Genomic DNA, 21,224 nt, shown 5'->3' with positions numbered 1-21,224 from the left:
CTTCTATATGTATATTATAGTTTATTGAAGCAAAAAAGCCAGTATTATAATATTAGTTTATAAAAGTATATTACCTATATAAAAGCATAACTCAAATATATTCTGGTTATAAGTGACACATTTACAAAAAACAAAAAAACAAAAAAAAAAATGGATACCAAAAGGCTGAAGGTAAAAAGATGTTCCAGCTCAATTCTAATAAATAAAAATTGTAGATTTATTACTATCAGATAAGATAAAGTTTAAGATCAACTCATTTTAGAAATAGTGTCATCTCATAAAGACAAAATATCTAGTACACCAGGAAATACAATAATTTTTACTTGTATACACCTAATAAAGTAGCCAGAAATATATTTAAAAATGAACATACCTACAAAGAAATATATAAAAATCTGCAATCATATTGGGAGATTTCAGCATATCTCTTTCAGTATCTAGTAGCTCAGATTTAAAAAATAAAGTTAGCACAGAGACCATTTGAACAGGGTCAACAAATTTATTCAAAGGATATACTGAATGCTGCACCTAGCCTCTGATATATACCCATTATATAAGGCAGAGTAATAATCCCAGAATAATGGTTCCCTTGAAACCTATGAATATGTTATAGCACTTGGCAAAAGGAAAGTTTCAAATGGAATTAAGATTACATATGTTATAATAGGAAGATATTTGAATTATCAATTTAGGCACCATTGAATTACATTAGCATTTAAAAGCAGAGAAGTCTCCCCAGCTGGAGGACAAAGGCAGTAGCAGCAGAGAGAAGGTAGAAGGGGAAACAATAGGGATTTAAGAATGAGAAAAACTTGGATTGCCATTGCTGACTCTAGAGATGGAGGAAGGGGGCCACAAACCAAGGAATTCTGGCTATTTTGAAAAACTGAGAATAATCCCAAACCATCAGCCAGCAAGGAAACAGGGATTTTAGTCCCACAACTGTATGACACTGAATTCTAGAAACATCCTTCTGAATTTGGAAGTGGAAGCAAATGAAATTCCAGAGGTTCTAAAAAAGTAACATAACCAAGCTGATATCATGATTTCAGCCTTATCAGGCTTTAAGCGGAGAATCAGCTGAGCTACTCTCTGCCTAGATCCACATAACTGTGAGATAATAATGGGTATTGTTTAAATTTGTGGTAACTTGGATTAGGAACAGAAAAATAATATGCTTGCTTTTAATAAGAAAACCAGGCATATAATAAAATATTTACAATATCCTACCCATAAAGCTAGTCTCAATAAAAGTCAAAGGATTAAATTCATACAGAAAATGTTATCTGGCTATAATGCAAATGAAATACACATTAGTAACAAAATATAACTAAAGCAACTTATATGTTTATAATTTAAGAGACATGCTTCTAATTAGGGAAAAAAGAGAAAATCATAAAGGAATTTAGAAGGCAGTTTGATAGTTTGACAGCATTGTTAACCAAAAACTATACCCTTGCAGAGTATACCTTATGCAGTAAAACATATGAAAATTTAAAATTGTAAATGCTTACACACTTCGGAGAAATGCTACATAAGTGTTTTAAGAGTGGACTTTTATAAGAATGTTGATGAAGACACACTGAACAAAGTATATAGAACCCAAGTATCCATCAATAGTCAGTGAATAAATGAATTGTGGTATATTTATTGCAGTAGATTTCTATACAACAATGGTTCTCAAAATGTGAACCATGGAATTCTTGAAAGTCCTGAAACATTTTTCAGGGGTTCCACAAAAACAAAACTATTTCCATAATAATAGTGAGATATTATACACCTTTTTTCTCTGGGTTGACATTTGTCCTCCTGTACAAAAGTGATGGTGGGTATAAAACTGCTGGTGCATTAACACAACACAGTTAGTGACTTCAAATTGTAATAGTAGTCATTGTCTAATTATTTCATTAAATGGCCACCCTTTATTACTCTTCTTTTTATTGACCAGTATGACAAAATGGAAAAAAAGCGCAAAAAAAAATCCTTTCTTATGCCTACCAAAATATGATTGTCTTGAAGAGAAACAGTTTGAGCGGGATAGCTGAGCTAGCCATTTTTATCATGGAATAACATTTTTACTTGAAAGAATGACTAACAGATAAACTATGGTTAGTCACATTTAGGTATTTGGTGTATATTTTCCCCCTCCCTCCAAAAACATAAAACTGTTTCCCTGTTCAAGGAAGATAAATGACAGGATTTGCTGTCAATGATAAAATCTGAATTTTTCAAGTATAAAATTAGAATTTTGGAAAACTTAAATCCACCACTGTCAGCTTTAAAGCTTCCCCAAGTTTAAAGATTTTCATGAGATGAGTACAAATAAAAATAGGTGTGATTTTAAAATATTTTATAGTGAAATATATCGATATTTGGAAGATCTAACTCTGTGAACCAATATATTTCAAATGACCAATGCATAATGTCAAAAAATACAAGAGTGAAAAAAAATCTATTAAAAAGGCAGAGTGAATCAACAGATTTTAATGTTACAGAGTGCAAAAAAGTGATATGGTTTCAAAACTAGTCAAGTTTTCGTGTAGTATCAAAGAAGAGTGTCCATGTTTATGTGCAAAAGCTACTAGAATACTCTTCCCTTTTACAATTAAATATCTAAGTTAGATCAGGGTTCTTTATATACATAAAGCGAAATAACATATTGTAAAATATTGAACAAAGAAGCAGATATGAAAATCCAGCTACCTTCTTTAATAGGCCAAATATTAAAAGGATTTTCAAAAATAGAATACAATGTATTCTTTTAAATTTTTGTTTTGGAAAAGATAGTTACTTCTTATTATTTACATTATTTATATCAACATGTAATGGGCTTATTTTGGTTATTTTTAAATAAAGTAATAAATGCACATTTTAAAATGTTTTTTATAAAAAATTAAATAGGGTAAATATTGGCAGATCTAGCCCACAAAATCTCTTTGGAGTTCTTAATACATTTTTAGAGCAAGTAGGCCTGAGACAAACAGAAACAACTGCTATTCAAAAGTGAAAATATATCATAATTTCAGTACAGACTAATTTTACCTATATATTGTTGGGCAAAATAGCAAGTATATAAAGAAAAGTACTATAATTCCATTGCCTAAAACTCTTAATTCTCACACTTACATTAAGAATAAAAAAATGAGAAAATAACACAGGCAATTCAAACAAAAATTTAAAAAAAATAGCCATCTTCATTAGTTTTAAAAAATTATATCCCATGAATGTGTTCCTTCTTATTTTTAATTTGTCTTCTCTGGTTTATAAAGTGTCAGTTGTAAATCATCTTTTATATAATCGAGCTTGAAATTATATGCAATATTTTATTAGAAAAATAAGTAATAAATTATTGGGAAAAATATCAGACAGATATTTATTATGTAAACATATGCATTATTAACCAAAAAGTAATTTGCATCTATTAATTTTAATATCACTTGCTGAATTTTGGCATCTGATACAACAGAACCACTTCTCATTTATAGACACTTCAGCTTCAAGATTTCATATTTAGATCACATCTCTTTCTTTAATATTAAATTTCTCTAAATATTTCCCACTCTATTTATTTTAAACTTTCAGGAAAATAATTTATTTGACAAAAATGTCTTCTAAATACTGTTAAAATCAACAGCATAAAATATGAACCAACACTTACACTCATAATTTATTTCCCAAAGTTTGAATTGATCAATATTTTCATATAGATGATATATACGATAGATATGATAAACAGTAATGCACATACACATATACATAAATAAATGTATATTTACATATACTTATGTAATTGTTTTTGATGTGTGATATGTTCTAATCAACATGTCATAAATTAATTCACACAACACACACACATGCGCACACACACACTTATACAGAGCTTGGGGATTTGATAAAATGACTTTTAATACTCTTTCAACTTTATTAGGTAAAATGTCGATAACTCTAACAGTTAATTCGATTTATGTTTTTAGGTTAACAGGATTCCATCTGCCACCGCCAGTGACAAGTACCAAATCTGTGTTTTCACTACGTTTGACCAGTGATTTTGCAGTTAGTGCTCATGGATTTAAAGTATATTATGAAGGTAAGTAATGGTAATATAAAAGGACCACTGACCAGTTTTTAATGCAAAACCAAATTCTCCAGGGTAAAAATAGAAGAAAAGTCGCCCAGAAGGAAGATACAGTGCATCCTGTTATGTCAAATCTTGTACCAAAATTCACCTTCTGAATCATCATCAATGTATAATAAAATACTAGACTTGGCAGGCTTTAATGTCTCATTGCAGTGCACCTAGACGGAGGAAAACCTTTCCCTTAAATCTTTTTAGATGATATCATGACATCACCATAGATAAGGTTAGATCTTAATTAAAGGGAACAAAATGTGAGAGTAAAAGGAAACAAGGCCTGATTCGAGATTCAGGCATTACAAACTCCACCCTATTCTCTTCTGTTCTTTGCCCCTCTGCCTTAAAATAAACTGGTAATTTGGGTTCTCTGCAAGTTAGAATAAAGTGAAGAGTCCATTAAGAGAGAGAGTTGACATTTTCCATTTTAAGCAAGTCTTTCTAGTCTCACAGATCCATAATTTCTTAACCACAAAGAGGCAAACAAAGAAGTACTTAAAACTGAAAGGTTTTTATCTGAAAGTTTGGTACAAACTCATTTGGCATCAAAAATCTGACCTAAGCTGATTTGACTAGAGGCCATTTATAATCTTTATACTTATTTATCCTGCATAGCATGGGTACTCATGTTTCACCATACAAATGTTGTTTGATAATGGGGTGATACCCTAGGCTCTGCTGATGGTATCAAAAATGTACAGAATCTGCACTTTTTTCCCTCATTAAAATGTACAAAAATTCTAAAGGCGAAAGTAACTTGTTCCTAACAGTTTCAGATTGAGGTCATATAGTTGTAATTTCTTTTCGATGTGACTTCACAATAAAATTTCACTTAGTTTAGGAAGGAGCCCCTTCTACATCCATAGGAATAGAATAACAGAATTCAACTCAGCTTACCAGGACCATATTACCAGAATGTATCACATGAGATCCAATATCATCATAAGAGACACACATATACAGTAGCAGCAGTAGTTACTTTTTAAAGCACATAATAATTCAAAATATGATATGTTTAAAGAGCATATAATAAAACAATCATGTATGAAATAGAATTGCTTAAATATAAAAGTTAACAGTTTGCATGTGGGGAAAGTTTTAAACTAAACATTTTATATAGTGCTTTTTCCCTAGTGGGGAAAAATACCCTCTAGCAAACAATTGAGTAAACATATTTTTTTCTTTTTTATATCCTAAATAATGCCATATTGCAGCAGTTGTAAATGCTATTTTTACCTAATATATTTCTGAACTGTTTTTCTTGTCTAGCATGGGAGGATGCATTCCAAGACTTACTTTTCTCCATTGTGACTGTAATAATCATTATTTTTTGAAGGTCCTTTCACAATAGTTATTTTTATCTTGGCAACTTAATTCATAGTTTAAAACACTACAGGCAAAAAGGTTTAATTTTAAGTGTAATTTTGGCAATATTGAAGGAGTTAGTAATATAATAATTTTCTGTTAAAGGCTCCGTAACAGAAAACCTGTACTCTGTTCATCAAAGTATAAAGATATTTTAGATTAGTTTATTCTTTTGGCAAGTACTACATATACTGAAAATGTAGTAACTTGGAAGATGTATTATAATGTTGTCACATTTTCTGGTTTGACTGTCAAGTTTCATGGAATATACTCAAAAATACTTCCATAGCTCTCCATTGTTTCTACATATACAACATCAAATTTGTCTGTCTTTTCTGCTTCAGTGAAAATGGATTCATATATCTTCATAATGTTTAAATGTATGGCTGGGAGGTCCTGACTTAAAATATGAAGTACTAGGCATCTAGGTGGTATTGACGGATTGGTTATGATGCTATTGGACACCTTCAGGTATTGATTTGTGATGAGTATCCTCTACCATGTGTATTAGTTTTCTATTGTTACCATAGCAAACAACCAGAAATTTAGCAGCTTAAAACAACAAAAATATATTCTCTCACAGTTCTGAAGCTGTAAAGTCCTGATGATCTCTGTTAGTTTCTTGACTCAGAGTTTCACAAGGCTGAAATAAAAATGTCAGCTGGTTAGGCTCTTATCAGAAGGTTCTGGAAAGAATCTATTGCCCACAGCTTCTAGAAGTCTCTCCCTTGTATGTAAGCCCTGCAGCTCCAAGTCAGCAACTGGTGCATTGAATCCTTCTTGTACTTGAAATCTGACTTCCCCTTCTTAAAATATCTCTCTACTACCTTCTTTTCTCACACATCTCTGACTTTAGATAGAGAAAATTCTTAGCTTCTAAGTGCCTATGTCATTAGATTAGCCTTAATTATCCATGTAGACCCAATCTCCCTTTGTCAAATTCCTTAAACATAATTACATCTGCAAAATCATTTTTGCAATTTAGTATGACATATTCACAGATTCCAAAGATATTGGTGTGGAAGGGTGGGATAGGCTTCATTTATTCTAACACACCATATGCAATACTATATAACATTTTACAGGGGAAGGAGCTACAAGCACTTATTTATTTAACAACAGCCAATGACACTGTCAAGGCCATCTGGTGTATTGTGAAGTCCAGAAAACTTAGCCTGAAATTTCAAAGCCTGTCCTGCAAATTTATACCTGCATTTTTTTATCTTTGTAGGATGATACTACAATGTCTAAGTCTCATTTTCATTTCATCTCCCTCTGTATAATCATTTACTAATTATTTTCTTTGTCTCACAAGAAAGTTTCCTGAGACTTTGTCCTTATGTACTAATATTTATGAGATCTCTCTTTATTAGAGATATTGTGCATTTATGTGTGCTTCTCAAACTGTGAATGATGAACCATATGCATCAGAATCACCTGGAGAATTTGTTAAAATGTAGAATTCTTGGCCCCAATTAAATATCCTGAATCAGACTGAGGAGTGAAGCCCTAGAACACGTATTGCAATTCCAGTTGCAAATCCAGTGTAGAATAATTGATAAATGTAAGTCAGTCTGTGATCATCACAGAATTTTCCTGTTGTTACAAACTTCTATTGCCCTACTGCTGCCTACTTACTTTAAAACTGTGGAGAGTGATGTTCCTGTTTCAAAAATTTGATTACATTGAAGAACTCCTATTTATTGGAAACACTTTTAAATTTCTTGAAATCAAAGCTGTGAGGTGTTAAACATTTGTGGAAAAATTTCCCCCATTAATATATAGCTGTATGTATCTTTATTTTTCCTCATTGTTGTGTGCCATACACTTGAATTTCTTGTCACTATTTTCCAAAGTTTGTTTCATAGAACTTTGGTTGCATATGTTTGTCAAGGTTAATAAAAATGAATGAGTAGAATATCGTTCTGTGAAGCAATATGTTTAGGAAACACTAATGCATACTAAATTGAATAGTCCCATAACAGTTTTTCAAAATTTGATGAGGCGAAAACTGGTGGATCTGGGTTCTACAGAGCACACGGTAGGAAGTCTCTTGTCTTTCTAGATCTGCCAAACAGAATTCAAAATTTATTTGTTTCTCTACTAAAAGTTATTTTGTATAATGGACTTCTTTTACATTTTACTTTCAAATATGCATAATCATTCTTTATAGGTGAAAGATTATATAGATATAGCATGGAATATCTTATCATCTTAGAATAATTTATTGTGGAAAAAAATAATATAATTCAAGCATATAGTGGGTTGTATACATATTATATGTAATCATTAAATATTATATGTATGAATTGGCTACTTTAATAACCAGAAACACCTCAATGAAAATTTCAGCATATTATCAGTGATCTAATTCAATGATCAGAAACAGACATAAAATGAAAGCATAGTCTAGGAAACCACTTCAAACACAAGGTAGCTATTATGCCATAATGATTGTTAATGTGTATGACTAAGTAATTAAGAAATTATAGGGATGAAAGTCTCAGCTTTGGCAAACTTGCTGCTAAATTATTTTCACATTTTAATTCAGAAATGTAAACAATTAGCCAATAACACTATTACTACTAGGTAATATTTATAGAGTGATTTCTTTGTGCCAATAATAGTTCTAAACATTTTATATGGATTTTCTCACTCTAGAAAATCATATAAAAAACTGTAATGAACAGTAATTCAGTAAAGCACTAATCTTAATGTAAAAATATGTTTAAATGCCCTGGAGATATAAACTGTATACATTTTAGAGACTTATTTTATATCTAACTATAAACTATAATTTCATTCTACTTAAATATATATGACATAAAATTTAGTACACAAGAGTACTACAAAAAAGAATTGCTGATAATGCTGTGTATTAAAACAATATGAAACATAAAAGCTGAAATATTTTTGCATACATTATATATTCTGTGTTCTTTTTAAACACTTGACATACAAAAGAATATTTATACTATTTACTATTCTATTTTAGCTATCTGTCACAGATGTTTAGTAAAAGTTTTTACTTGAGAATATCAAATGATTTTAGTGATTTTGAATTTTAGGTGTTATTTTTCAATTCCTAAGCTTTAAAAATTTGAACTGCAGCACCATAAAATTTAATGGAGAGATTACAATTTAGAATGAAGTCAATTATGCTTCCAGCAAGACAGCTAAATTGTAGCAAGAAAAATTTATGTAATATAATTATATATATTAAATAGTTTGCTAACAATGAAAGTAGGTTAGGTTCATAAAAAGAAGTTAACGGATCTTCACCTTAAATATTTTTAAGAATAAATGAGAGATATCATTCTTTTAAAATATAATACAAGGAGATGTGATACATGCAAAGACTTTCTAATCTCTGATCAAATTCAAATATTTTGCCTTTAGGGTTCCATAAAGTCTGGCTTAGGTACTGAAATATCTTAATAGTTTTGTATTGAAATATCTTAATCCTTAAGTAACCTTCTAGCTAAGTCCTGAGTGCCTTCTCTTCCTTTTATTTATTTTTTTATTGAAGTATAGTTGATTTATAATGTGATACTAGTTTCAGGTTATACAACATAGTGATTCAATATTACATTCTACCTTTTAGTATTTTTCTGCTCACAATAGGCTGTGAGAAGCTTGAGGGTGTAGAACCTATTTTACTTGTTTTATAAATTGCCTCCTATTGCAACACATTCTTGGCAAGTTGCCAGCACTTAAATGCTTGTTAAATTCAATTGATACATAGGATTATCTAATAATTTGATCAGTAATGAGGAAAGATTTAATACATCTCACGCTTTCTAAGAATTAAAACTCCAGTGAATATGTTAAAAGGCAGATGTGGACTATGTTTCAGCACAGTATTTACATAAAATGAATAAAGTTTAGAACAAAAAATGGCCTTGTATTTGAGAAAAGACAAAATTATACTTAAAATTATTTTTACTTTTTATGGATATTTTTCTTTCTTCAAAATATTTACTTTCTTTAAGCAAAAGTTTCTTTATCAAACATTTTAAAAATACAAAAGTACTCATATGGCATAAGAAAAATCAATAATAAAAAACTATTAAAGCCAGTGACATATGACCTACTTTTGTGTTTCATATGGAAAAGATGGGGTGGCATTCAAGATCGTATTTTATTCTCCAGAAATAAAATTATTAAACTTAGTATGTTATCTCATTTCACATTAAAGTTTCTTGTTTTATAAGTGTTTAATGTGTCGTATCTGTCAACTGCTATACTTTATCATTTTGATATGAGTGTTAAAATGATGTTTGAGACAGTGATTTGTTTAAGATTTTAAGTATATGTTAAATATATCTTTTGTGTTTCGTACAGTTAAACACCATCCATTGTGATAAGTTGTTATAATTGATAGTATACAACTAGTGGTTTAAAAGAAAATTATACTATGATCTTGGTTAAGGAATTAATCTGTGGATTTATCTTGATTTCCCTCTTATCAAAATGCAGTGAATTAGCAAAATATAATTGTATGTTTATTATTCAATTATAAATATGATAGCACATCACAGAAAATTACATTTGAATAGGTCTCTTCCTTATAAAAATAATTATACTCTTTAACAGATCAACATTTACTATAATAAAAAATAAACTAATATATATATTAATACATATTAAAAAATAAAATAAAATGTGCAAATCAAATATTTCAGTGAGAATAATAAAGGACTATAGTATCAATCAACCTTGTTGTTTACCTATTCTGTGTATACAAGTTTGTATTTTCAATTCTGAACTCCTAATTTATCCCTCCCTCCATTTCCTTTTTGGTAACCATAAATTTGTTTTCTATGTCTGTGAGTCTGCTTCTGTTTTGTAAATAAGTTCATTTGTGTCATTTTTTTAGACTCCACATATAAGTGATATTCTGTCATTTTTTTAGACTCCCAATATAAGTGATATTATATGGTATTTGTCTTTCTCTGTCTAAATTACTTCACTTAGTATGATAATCTGTAGGTCCATCCATATGGCTGCACATGGCATTGCTTCATTCATTTTTATGGCTGAGTAGTATTCCACTCTGTGTGTGTGTATGTATATATATACATACCACAATTTTCCACATACTATATAAGACAACATAGTTAACAAAAATGTATTAAATATATCAATAAAATTATACTTTTCCAATATAGTGTGATATGTTATCTTGTCTAGAATATTCTTTAGGTTTTGTATACTCTTTTAATTTTATTTTTTAAAAGTGAACCTGTAGTGCTAATGGATGTGAGAAGCTTCTGTCAAAACCTTAATTAATGGGGTGCCAAGATGAGAAAAGAAGATGCAAAAAGCATGTTTTTCATTTGGTCATAGGTTGGGGGCATATAATCTTTGTATTTTCAAAGTCATAACTGGCTAAAGTAGCTGGCAAATAGATGATGAAATATCGAAAGAAATGCAAGAAGCAATATTAATGAATAATACTCTTTGATCAACATGTTGATGCTTCTTCATGTAATAGAATATGAATTGATCTCAAGGCATTGGTTGTTGGACCCTCAGTATTATTCAGATAACTAAATGCTATTAGTTATTGCTCTTTTATCTATTACATTAAATGATATTTCAAACTATGTACTTAAAATAATTGAATATTTCTAAATAATTTTCTTCACATTCATTTGCATTTCTAATACTTATTTTGGTTATCTGCCATCTTTGAGAGCACTTATCAATACTTTTGGTCCTTACACCATGCTTTGAGTTGAAAATTTTATTTCTCCTTTTACGAACAGATCTCTGATAGCATACTCTTTTGGTCTTAATTGGCAAGGACTAGTCATCACTTGCTATGCTTCATACAACCTTTCATTGTGCTTTTGCATGTAAAACATGTCACAGTATTTATTTCTCATAAAGATATTTAAAGGGATTTTTTTCTACAAAATTGTTGTTCCCATTTGTATTGATTTTACATTGTTCCATAATAAATTACCACCATTTTGTGGACTAATACAACACAAATTATAATCTCATAGTTTATAGGTAAGAAGTCTGGCGTGGATCAGTTAGGTCCTTAGTTCAGATCTCACAGGCTATAGTCAAGATATTGGCTAGTACTGTGATTACACCTAAGGCCAGGGCCCTATTTCAAGTTTACTGGTTGCTGCTAGGATTTATTTCCTTGCAGCAGTATGACGGAGGTCCTTTTTTCTTATCAGATATTGACCAGGGATTTTTCTTAATCTTTATAGGCTGCATGTGATTCCTTAACATTTTCCCACACACACATCCTCAAAGGCAATTCACAGCCTGGTTTTTTTCCAGCTTAGCTGGAGTATCTCTCTCTGACTCTCTTCAGTTGGCTAGGGAGGAGTCCTACACAGCACAACATAATCACAGGAGCAACTGCCCCATCACCATTGACATAACATAACCTCAGGAAAGGTGCAGCTATCCCATCATACACATGGGTTCCACCTGCGTTCATGAGGAAGAAGCAGAAATCTTAGAGCCCATCTTAGAATTCTGCCTAGCATGTCATATTGAGTGACTCTTTCAGGTGATAGTTCAAAACAGTATAGAAAATACATGAAGAGAAAGAACAAAAGGTTAGAAGATGCATTTATAATTAATCAATCAAAGTGGATCCATTCTTATCTAAAAAGAGACACAGTATTTTTATATATTCTCTCCTTACTCTGGAAAATTGATTTCAGCTTAGTAAATAGCACATTTTTATATTCTATTGCATAAATTAGATGCAGTTTAATTATAATCTTATAGTGTGCTTCAGATTTTTATTTTTCAATATGATCACATTTTAATCTGCATTTATTTTTCTTTTTAGTAAGAAATATAGGGTAATAGAAAGAGTTTTTTACAAGACCTAGTATTTAAGGCTATCACTCAGATGCTGTGAGACGCTATTCTTCATAATGTAAAATGAGTAATATAACACTGAATCTACCAGGTTCTTTGAAGATCAAGGGAGTTAATGATGTCAAAAAAGTGTAGAACCTGGTATTTAAGCAAAATTCAATAAATGTTGTCTAATATCTTTGCTGTTCTATCATATATATTCATTAGTATATATTGGTAATAATGATATATATTCATATATATTACAATGTTTAGTCATGCCTTATAAACTCTGAATTTCCATTTTCTCAAAAGGAGCAATATATCCAGTTATTAGTTTTGTCTTTCTCAAAGTATTGTTCAGGTAAGAAAATTACCCAGGTGTTATTTGGGCTAAATAAGTTATGCAGTACTACCCTTAGGTAGGGTTTCCCTGGAATCACAGTACTGCCAATGGGGTGATCAGCTTGAACCAACAGTAGAAAAGACACTTTTCCTACATGCACACACATGAGCAGTCCTCTTTCAGTGAAAAAGCTCAAAACCTTGACAGAAGCTACAAGAAGTAATCCTCTCAAGAACTGTAGCTCTGAGCAAATGAGTCAGTGCTAGAGACAGAACTGGAACATGATGAGGCAGTCATGACAATCAACTGGAAAAAAGGGTACAATGGAAGGAAGCCAAATCTGGAACAGAAATTAATTGAATAATACTTCTTACGCAGATACAGTCCATTAAGTAAGTGCATACACAAAAATTCACAAGAATTTTATGGATAATTATAAGGGCCCTGAAGCAAAGAACAAACACCTTCATACAGAAATTGTGGCTAGGAGGGGTAATATCTAGAACTGAAAGCAACAATATGTGCCAAAGTGCAACAGTGTTCTTCCAGTCATTTTGATTAAGTATAGTTATTTTCTACTATTGACAAATAACAGAAACTACTTATCCATTTGTAAAAATCTTATAGTTCTATGTATCTACATATTATTAAGGACTATGAAAGTTCTGAGATTTTTTGCCCTACTTGAAAGTTAACAAGTTAGCCTGCCATGGCTTCATAGATGTTGGCAGAAAACACAAAACTACTGAGTCAGGGACAAAGGGCTTTATTAATACAGCAACATAAATAGAGTACCAGCAACCATTCGGGTTGCTCAGTTCTCAAGGGACAATGAGAAGAGGGCCAGGTGATGCCCACATACACTGTGGGTTGTGTATGGAAGAGGAACTCTTGAGCTTAGGGAAACAGGATCTTTTATAACAGATAACAGGTAAACAGGCCCTTTGCTCTGGAGGAAGATAACATTGCCATGTTGTTCCTGAACAAAGAGAGTCACTATCTCTGCTTACAAGGGGTGGAAAACATGAGAGACACATGGAAAATTGTTTCCCCAACACATGTGTATAGTGTTCTAATACCACAGAACTTGGATTCAATAAATCTTGGACAATTTTTAGTCACTTAAAAAAATTCCAAATGAAAGGTATCTGTAAGCATTATTATACAAAGATCCTCACATGCATAGATGTTAATCTAAAATTTTCAAGAATTTTTATTGGCCATTTTTAGTATTTTTTGAAGCATGTAATAAGCTACAACATTCTATATAGACTTTTGGATAATTTTGTAAACATAATATGAAAATAATGAGCGCTCTCTCTTTCCTTCTTTTCCACCCTCCGTGTTTAAGGGGCATTTGTTGAACTCCCTTTATATAGTGTGGGATACATCTACTCCATCATCATTTCATAAGAATTTCTCCATCTACATTTAATTGTACAGTCTCTCATTTTGCCCTTTGTGCTATTTTTTGTTTTATATGAGGGTAATACTAGTTCATATGATGCATTGATTATTTCCTAGCACAGTTATCACAACATAAATTCCAGATGGCTCTAAATAAATTTAAAAAATGAAAAAAAATGAATATGCATAGTCCATGAAAAAACATAGTGAAATATTATCAGCTCATGGGAGAGGAAAGCTTTCAAACTACAAAAACCTAAAGGAAAATATGTCACTAAGGAAAAGATTGATAGATTAGACTAAATAAAATGTGAAAACAGCCGAATAATAAAAGTAATGAAAAAGCCATTTTTATATTAAAAGGCAAAAGAAAATATGGATTTAAAATTTGAAATCTATAGGGTATATATTATACTTATATTTATATACATAAAACACTATAGATACAAAATTAAATAGAAAAAAATTTTTGCTTGTGATGAGAACTCTTAGAATTTACTCTTAACAAATTTTATATATAACATACATCTGTGCTAATTGTATCAATACTGTAGTACATTACATTTATAGTAATATTTATCTCATACTGGAAGTTTGTACTTCTTGAAAACCTTAATCTAATTCCCCCTCCCCCATCTCCTGCCTCTGGTAACCACATGTCTAATCTCTTTTTCTATGAGTTTGTTGAAACAGTGCATGTCCTTGCTTAATATTCTTTTATAAAGCTAAAAATACTGTGGTTTCACCAATAAAAAGGCCTGAAACACAATCTTATCTATTTACTAATGCCTTCCAAAACAGCTATTAAGCACTTACCATGTTCTAGATATTATATTAGGTATTAGATAATCTTCAATGTGGCTCTCAGGATGCTTATGATTTCGTGGAGAAAAATAAATAAAAGCAACAAATTTCCTAAGTTTACAAAAGTGCATCCTTTTACACTGACACAAAATAATTTGGTCACACAAATATTATTGTTCATATCTACAGATGAAGAAAAACAACATCACTGACTTGTTAGATAGCAATAAGCTGGAGCCGACTCCATCAGGAGAGCAAACTGCACACTGTGAATCCTCTTTCCAACTCAGCATTCAGTGACTTCATGTTGATACTTTGAAATTGGTTATGTTGGGAGTATTTACACCGTGGAAATTAGCACATTTTTAAAAGTAGGCTTTTTTTGTTTTGTGTTTTCCAGAGAACTAATTGTTAAACATTTACCAGCCCAAAGCAGTAAATAGCAGACAGACTACTGGAACTATGGCCTCATTCTTTACATCCTGCACATCTTTCTGTCTTACATACGCTGGTGGAAGGCAGGGCTTCCCGTGTTTTCCTGTTCATAAGAACCACCTTTGATCTTGTTTAACAGCTGATTTTTATTTGGAATGTCTGGGTGGGGCTCAGGATCCCAGATTTCTAACAGAATCTCATTGGTACCAATCCTGCTGTCCCACACAGCACAAACTACATGATGCAAAATCTTTCATGCTGTGTTTTATAACTTTCAGTATCAGTTTGGTCATCATGTAATTCCAAAATACCATCAATCAGCCATATTTACTGGCTTCAAATAGAGATGGGATTTGTTGCAGCTAAATATCCTACTTTTCCTTCTGTAACATGGTTGAAATTGATGTCCATAACTTTTCATTGTTAGAAATAAAAATCAGCTGAAAAGGGTGTTCTCTGCATTCCATCTTGTTAGTTCCACATGTTATTATTAGGAAGCAATGTCATTTTACAAATTACAGCATTCCTCTATATTTTTAACTTTTGATTTCTGAAAATAATGAGTTCTAAAATTTTCAAGTGAGCAGATTGTAAGAGGACGGAACCTATTATGCCATCTTCAATTACAGCAATGCCATTAGCTAATTTTGAAGTTGTCACTAGCTCTTGATCTGGGGAAACAATGAATAACATTGATACTGACCATGAAATCCTTTATATGTAAATTATCACCAATCCAAATATTGTTACAATAATTTTTAGGATACATCTTAAGTGTCCTATAGTCTCTAAGAAAACAAAAAAACTTGGATTTGCATTATATTCTCTACGAGCCACTTCAGGGGCATGGATGTATTTTAAATATATAATACTTAGCAGCAAACACATTATAAAATTATTTAATGCTTTCCTAATCTAAAGTTCAAGTTTATACTTCTTGTAAACTGACTATACTTCAATTAAAAAATATAAAAAACCAAACAAACAAAAGACAAATAAAGTTTTTACTTTTGCTTCTAGTTTCTTTCTGCAATGGCTTCTCCTGAAACCTTGTCCCTGGATTCATTTGTAACATGTAGGGCACTCACATTACACACTTCTCCTCATTTGGATAATTGCATTTTTTGATATATTTATTTACTATAATAAATACTCATTTTAGATAAAGAATCAGAAGCCTGGCTAATGTCCCACATAAGTTGTCACCCTCGAGGAGAGTTCATGCACATAAATACTCCCTGATAGATCCTCCACCAGCTTTGATGTCCCCAGGGTGAATCACAGCTGCTCTCCACCTCTCCAGGAGATCCTCCTAAACAAGTAGGCAGAAAGAAGAGCACCTCCACATGCTGATCAAAATAACAACAGGCACTTAGTTTAGCAATCCTAAGGGGGAAAAGATTCCTTTTTCCTCCCAGCATTTGAACGTTAATCACAGAGATGAATTCTCATTGGACATGTTGGGCCAGTTTCCATTCAAGATCAATCATGACTGCCCAGAAGATGATTAGTTTGGCCTACATCACACTCCCAATACTTAGGTCAAAAGTCGAGGATCATTTCTGAAAGAAGAGAACATGGGAACACAGAACTATCACTGTCCACTATCGCCACTCACTACCTATGTGACCGTGAGCAACATACATGAACTCTCTATGCCCAGCTTCCTCATTTTCAAAATGAAGAATAATGCCTTCCTGTAGGATTGGTTTAGTGTTGAGGTGATGCATGTAAAAAGCCTAACACAGTGACTGACATTCAGTAAATGCTCAAGAAATATAGCTCCTATTACTCAGTATTATTATTTCTTCATCCTGATGCCTTTTATGAAAACAAGCTCTTAGAAGATAGAGATCAAGTCCAATCAAATAATAACTGTAGTCTTTATGGTTTTGCCAGAATGGATAATTGTTGGAAGACCTGGTTTGCTTCAGTTGAAAAGTAATGTTTTCAGTAGATGATGCAAGGATGATGACCTATGAAAATCTCTTACAGAAAGGAAGAGATGAGGTAGAGAGAGAAAAAAAGAGTTGAACAAAGATGAGCAATGGACCACTGAGAGCAGGAGAAAAAATACAGAATAGCTTGAGATGATTAAATATTGTCATGAGAGACATTTTAAAGTTCGATAGTGAGGTAGGGAAAACCAGAATTACACAAGTAGTGAAGCACAAAAGAAAAGATAACTTTAAAACTTTTTAAGGCAGAAATATATGAAAAGAATATCAATTGTCCTTGGTTAATGAGAAAATTATAGCAATAAGATCTATATCAGTAGCAGTGGAGGGGTGATAGAAAGAAAAGTTTGGCATAGAATTGATAAGAAAAAAAATCAATTGATTTTATCAACTGATCTGCCCGAATGTCCCCAGAAATCCCTATGGCAAGGGCCACTGATCTCTCGGATGTATCACCCCAGGAGCAATGTGAACCTTGCTTTGGGAAATCTGACATGATAACTTTGGCCTATGCATTGGTTCAGTTTATATCTGAACTTACATTCTGGGCTTTTCTTTTAGTCTAATATCTATATTATTGATCTGTGTTCTAGTTATGAGAACTAAATTCCTATTCTATTGGGAGTCAAGTAGAACACTTGTTTCCTTATGCCCCCACTTAACAGAATGTCTTTTCAATTCTCTACCTGTCTGCTTTGATTTTCTACTACTGGGGCTGCCATAACCCTGTAATAGCAATACAGAGAGATAGTGTCAAATTCAGGTACTGGCCTTTTTTAGTTTGGTCTACCCACCACTCTGGAAATTCTTATATCTATCTGCAGTATTTCTCCATGTGATATTTATGGTTTTGAGAAAAGGAACTTAACATTTTAGTAAAAGATGAACTTTGAAAGGTAGTAATTTTCTGTCAGAGGCCTTCCCAAATTTTTGAGTTTGATGTAAAAGGTGAAACTGGGGCTGCCATAATCCAAAGGAGGTCATGGAGACCGGACAAAACTTGCAGAGATAAAAAATGTCTTTTTGTTTTTCTTTGCTCCATTGAGTTTGAGTTAATGGTAGAACATTACATCTATATATGAAATAGAGATATTTGCAAGTTTTCTGAATGCAGAAGATTGAAGAAAAGGAAGTGAAAAATAAAGATTTTTCATAAAGTTAAAAAAAATTTACGAGGCCAAAGCTGACATTTGTTTAGTAATCTTTGCCCAGAATTGCAACTTTATGTGCAAGTACACTTGAGGAGAAAGATACAGAGAAATAATTTATAATCTTTTGTGCCTCATTCTTTGTTATTGGTGATATATACCATTGTCAGCAGTTCCTTAAGGAATGACACTTGATGTGAAAACCAATGTTTCAGACATTCATTTATAGTTTATGGGTATTGATTCCATCAGGGAGAAATTGGAGATTATTGATTGGTACAAGCAGACATAGTCAGAGAAGGAAACATAACTAAGAGATAAGGGATTTGTAGAAATTAGAAAGAAGATTGCTGAGAAATCATGAATACTCTTTGAAAAGTTGATCAGATCTTTAAGGATTTGTTTTTGTCTTAGATATAACAGCAGCAGTATGAAAGAAGATAAAATGAGTAAATTGTACTTTATGGTATCTATGAAAAATTTAACTATAATATTTGAGCATAAACTAGTGAGTGCTGATTAGATACCAAGTTTCTCTGAAGGAGTATTTGATCAGACCATGCCTGAATTATTTCATGTACAAATTTATGAAATTCATGAGAGTTCTGAGGAGAAAGTACAAAATTAAATTTTCAGGTTTTATATAAAGACATGAAAATTCTGTCAAATGAATCAGGGCAACCGACAGATTATACGAAAAGGAGATTATTGAAACTAATGCATTTTTACCTCTTAATTTCCTGACAAGTCTCTAGCACAGGGGTCAAAAATTGATGTCATATAAGTTTACATAAATAAATCCTCCCAATATACCCTAGCAGTTTCCATTAGGAAAGTTTTTTGGATTCTATATCATTTAAATTATTTAAACTAGAATTTATATAATAGATTATTTTACATGGCTAAAAGATGGATGTCCCAAAGTAATTACAGAGTTAGGAATTTCTCTTAATTTGAAACGTTACACATATGAAGACATTTTTTTCTCCTAATGAGGAAGGTGATATTAACTTTATTATTTTTCTTCTGTGCTTTCTTTAAAAAAGAATAACTGAAAGTTAAGGAGAGAAAGCTATATACCCCATACCATCTTTCTTCTGACTTAAGAACTCTAACTGTGCAGTCAGTCTGAGGTTTAAGTCACAGTTTGGTGTAAAGGCCTGGAAATTTTCAGCTAATTCAGTTTGACCCTATTCTCAAATATGCTTTTATCTATGGAATAATTTGGGCCTTCTACTGTTTCTGTTTTTTCCTCCATTATCATGTCTACCATAAATATACTATCAATATGATAAGGAATTGATAATCACAGAATTACTAACTCAGGTTATTAAAAAATTATTATACTTATATACTTAAAAATACTACAGGGTCCTTAAGATAAGAAATGCACCTAAAAATCGTGTTAGCTTATTTCCTACCTGGTAGCCCCTGTACAAACAGTACAATATTCACACCTTCATAAAGTTATATAATTCCTATTTTATTTCTTTTTTAATGCCCAATTGTGACCCTGTTAAATATGGCTATTTTCCTTGTTGGTTGGAAGTCAATCTCTTCATTTTTGATATTATGGGATAAGCAATGGCTACTTAACCAGTGGTTTTAATCCTAGTAAACAAGACTATTAAATTCTATGATATTTGGTAGTTCCCTTTTGGCACTTCCATGTTCCTCATCTGCCATATCCAATCCATAATACGCATCTATCTCCTAAAAAGCTTTGAAAGCGTTCTTTGCATTTTTTTTCTATATTTATTCCATGAAACACCTGATGTGTTTGATTCCATCTCTACCACCTCCCCTCCACCCTGCCACCTATGTATACCCTCTCTTCCTTTAAATACAAACTCTACTGTGCTTAAAGTGGAATATTTTAGAAATGTAGATCTGTTTGTGCCACCTCAACATTTAATCTGTAAGTGTTTCCCATCAGTTTCAGTATGAAAACCAAAATTCTTAAGTTGGCCTGGAACTCCCTGTAAAATCTGATTACTGTGAGTTGATTTTCTTTTCTAGCTTCTGGTATTTTGTCTATTCTGCTCTTTTTCTGCAGTTCTCTTGAAAAAGCCATACTCCTTTCAATGTCAGAGCATGTTTTACTTACTACAGTAACCATAAACTCAGGTCTGAAACAGTGTCTCTCTTTTTGTTTTTAATCTACTAAATTTAAATAATATTATAAATCTTTCCATTTTAATGATAGGCAGAATCTCTTAAGTTTTCGAATATTTCTCCCATCTCCATTACCTGTTGCAGGAGGGTTAGGTGAAGATGTCAGAAAGAAATTCTCAGGGATATAATTATATATAATCTTTATTTACTCTTCTCTGACATTCCCTGATAGCAGCTCAGAAAACTGCTATTCTTGTTTTATTCTTGTTTTATTCTCTTCTGTATCCTTAATAACTAAAAACAGAGCATAACATAAAGCCTAAAATGAAGTTATTTGTTGAATAAGGAAAAGTGCTTATGTTTATTAATTTAAGCTAAATCCACACCTCTTCTACAATTAGTCTGTTTCAATATTTGTGTATAAAATTTTAGCCTTTTCCTAGTGGGTCACTATCCCAACTTGCCTATAAATTTGTCTTGAAATTATTTTCATTCTTCAATACAATGTCATAGTATAGCTCTACTTTTTCTAGGAACAAAACTCACAAAAGACTTATTTTTATTTATGGTAAGTGTAGCCACATTAAATTCTTTAAAGCCCAGGAAAATAATGTAACAGGGTAACAGTAAAGACTACTGCATAATCAGAGAATTAACACATGACATAAGTGTAGTCA

At 31.7% G+C, this 21,224-nt stretch overlaps 1 protein-coding gene across 3 annotated transcripts in view; it reads left to right on the top strand.

Annotated features, from left to right (window-relative positions):
- CSMD3 (CUB and Sushi multiple domains 3) overlaps positions 1-21,224 on the top strand; it is a 1,005,695-nt gene that overhangs the window by 154,334 nt on the left and 830,137 nt on the right. For all 3 annotated transcript variants that reach the window (XM_031691263.2, XM_072949624.1, XM_072949623.1), the window contains exon 3: positions 3,975-4,087. In XM_031691263.2, the coding sequence (XP_031547123.1) occupies positions 3,975-4,087 (113 nt within the window). The remainder of the gene's footprint in view (positions 1-3,974; positions 4,088-21,224) is intronic.

Source organism: Vicugna pacos, chromosome 25 (assembly GCF_048564905.1).
Source record: "Vicugna pacos chromosome 25, VicPac4, whole genome shotgun sequence".
NCBI classification, from domain to species: domain Eukaryota; kingdom Metazoa; phylum Chordata; class Mammalia; order Artiodactyla; family Camelidae; genus Vicugna; species Vicugna pacos.
The sequence above is the reverse complement of the archived record's forward strand: the minus strand, read 5'-3'. Positions and strand labels throughout refer to the sequence as shown.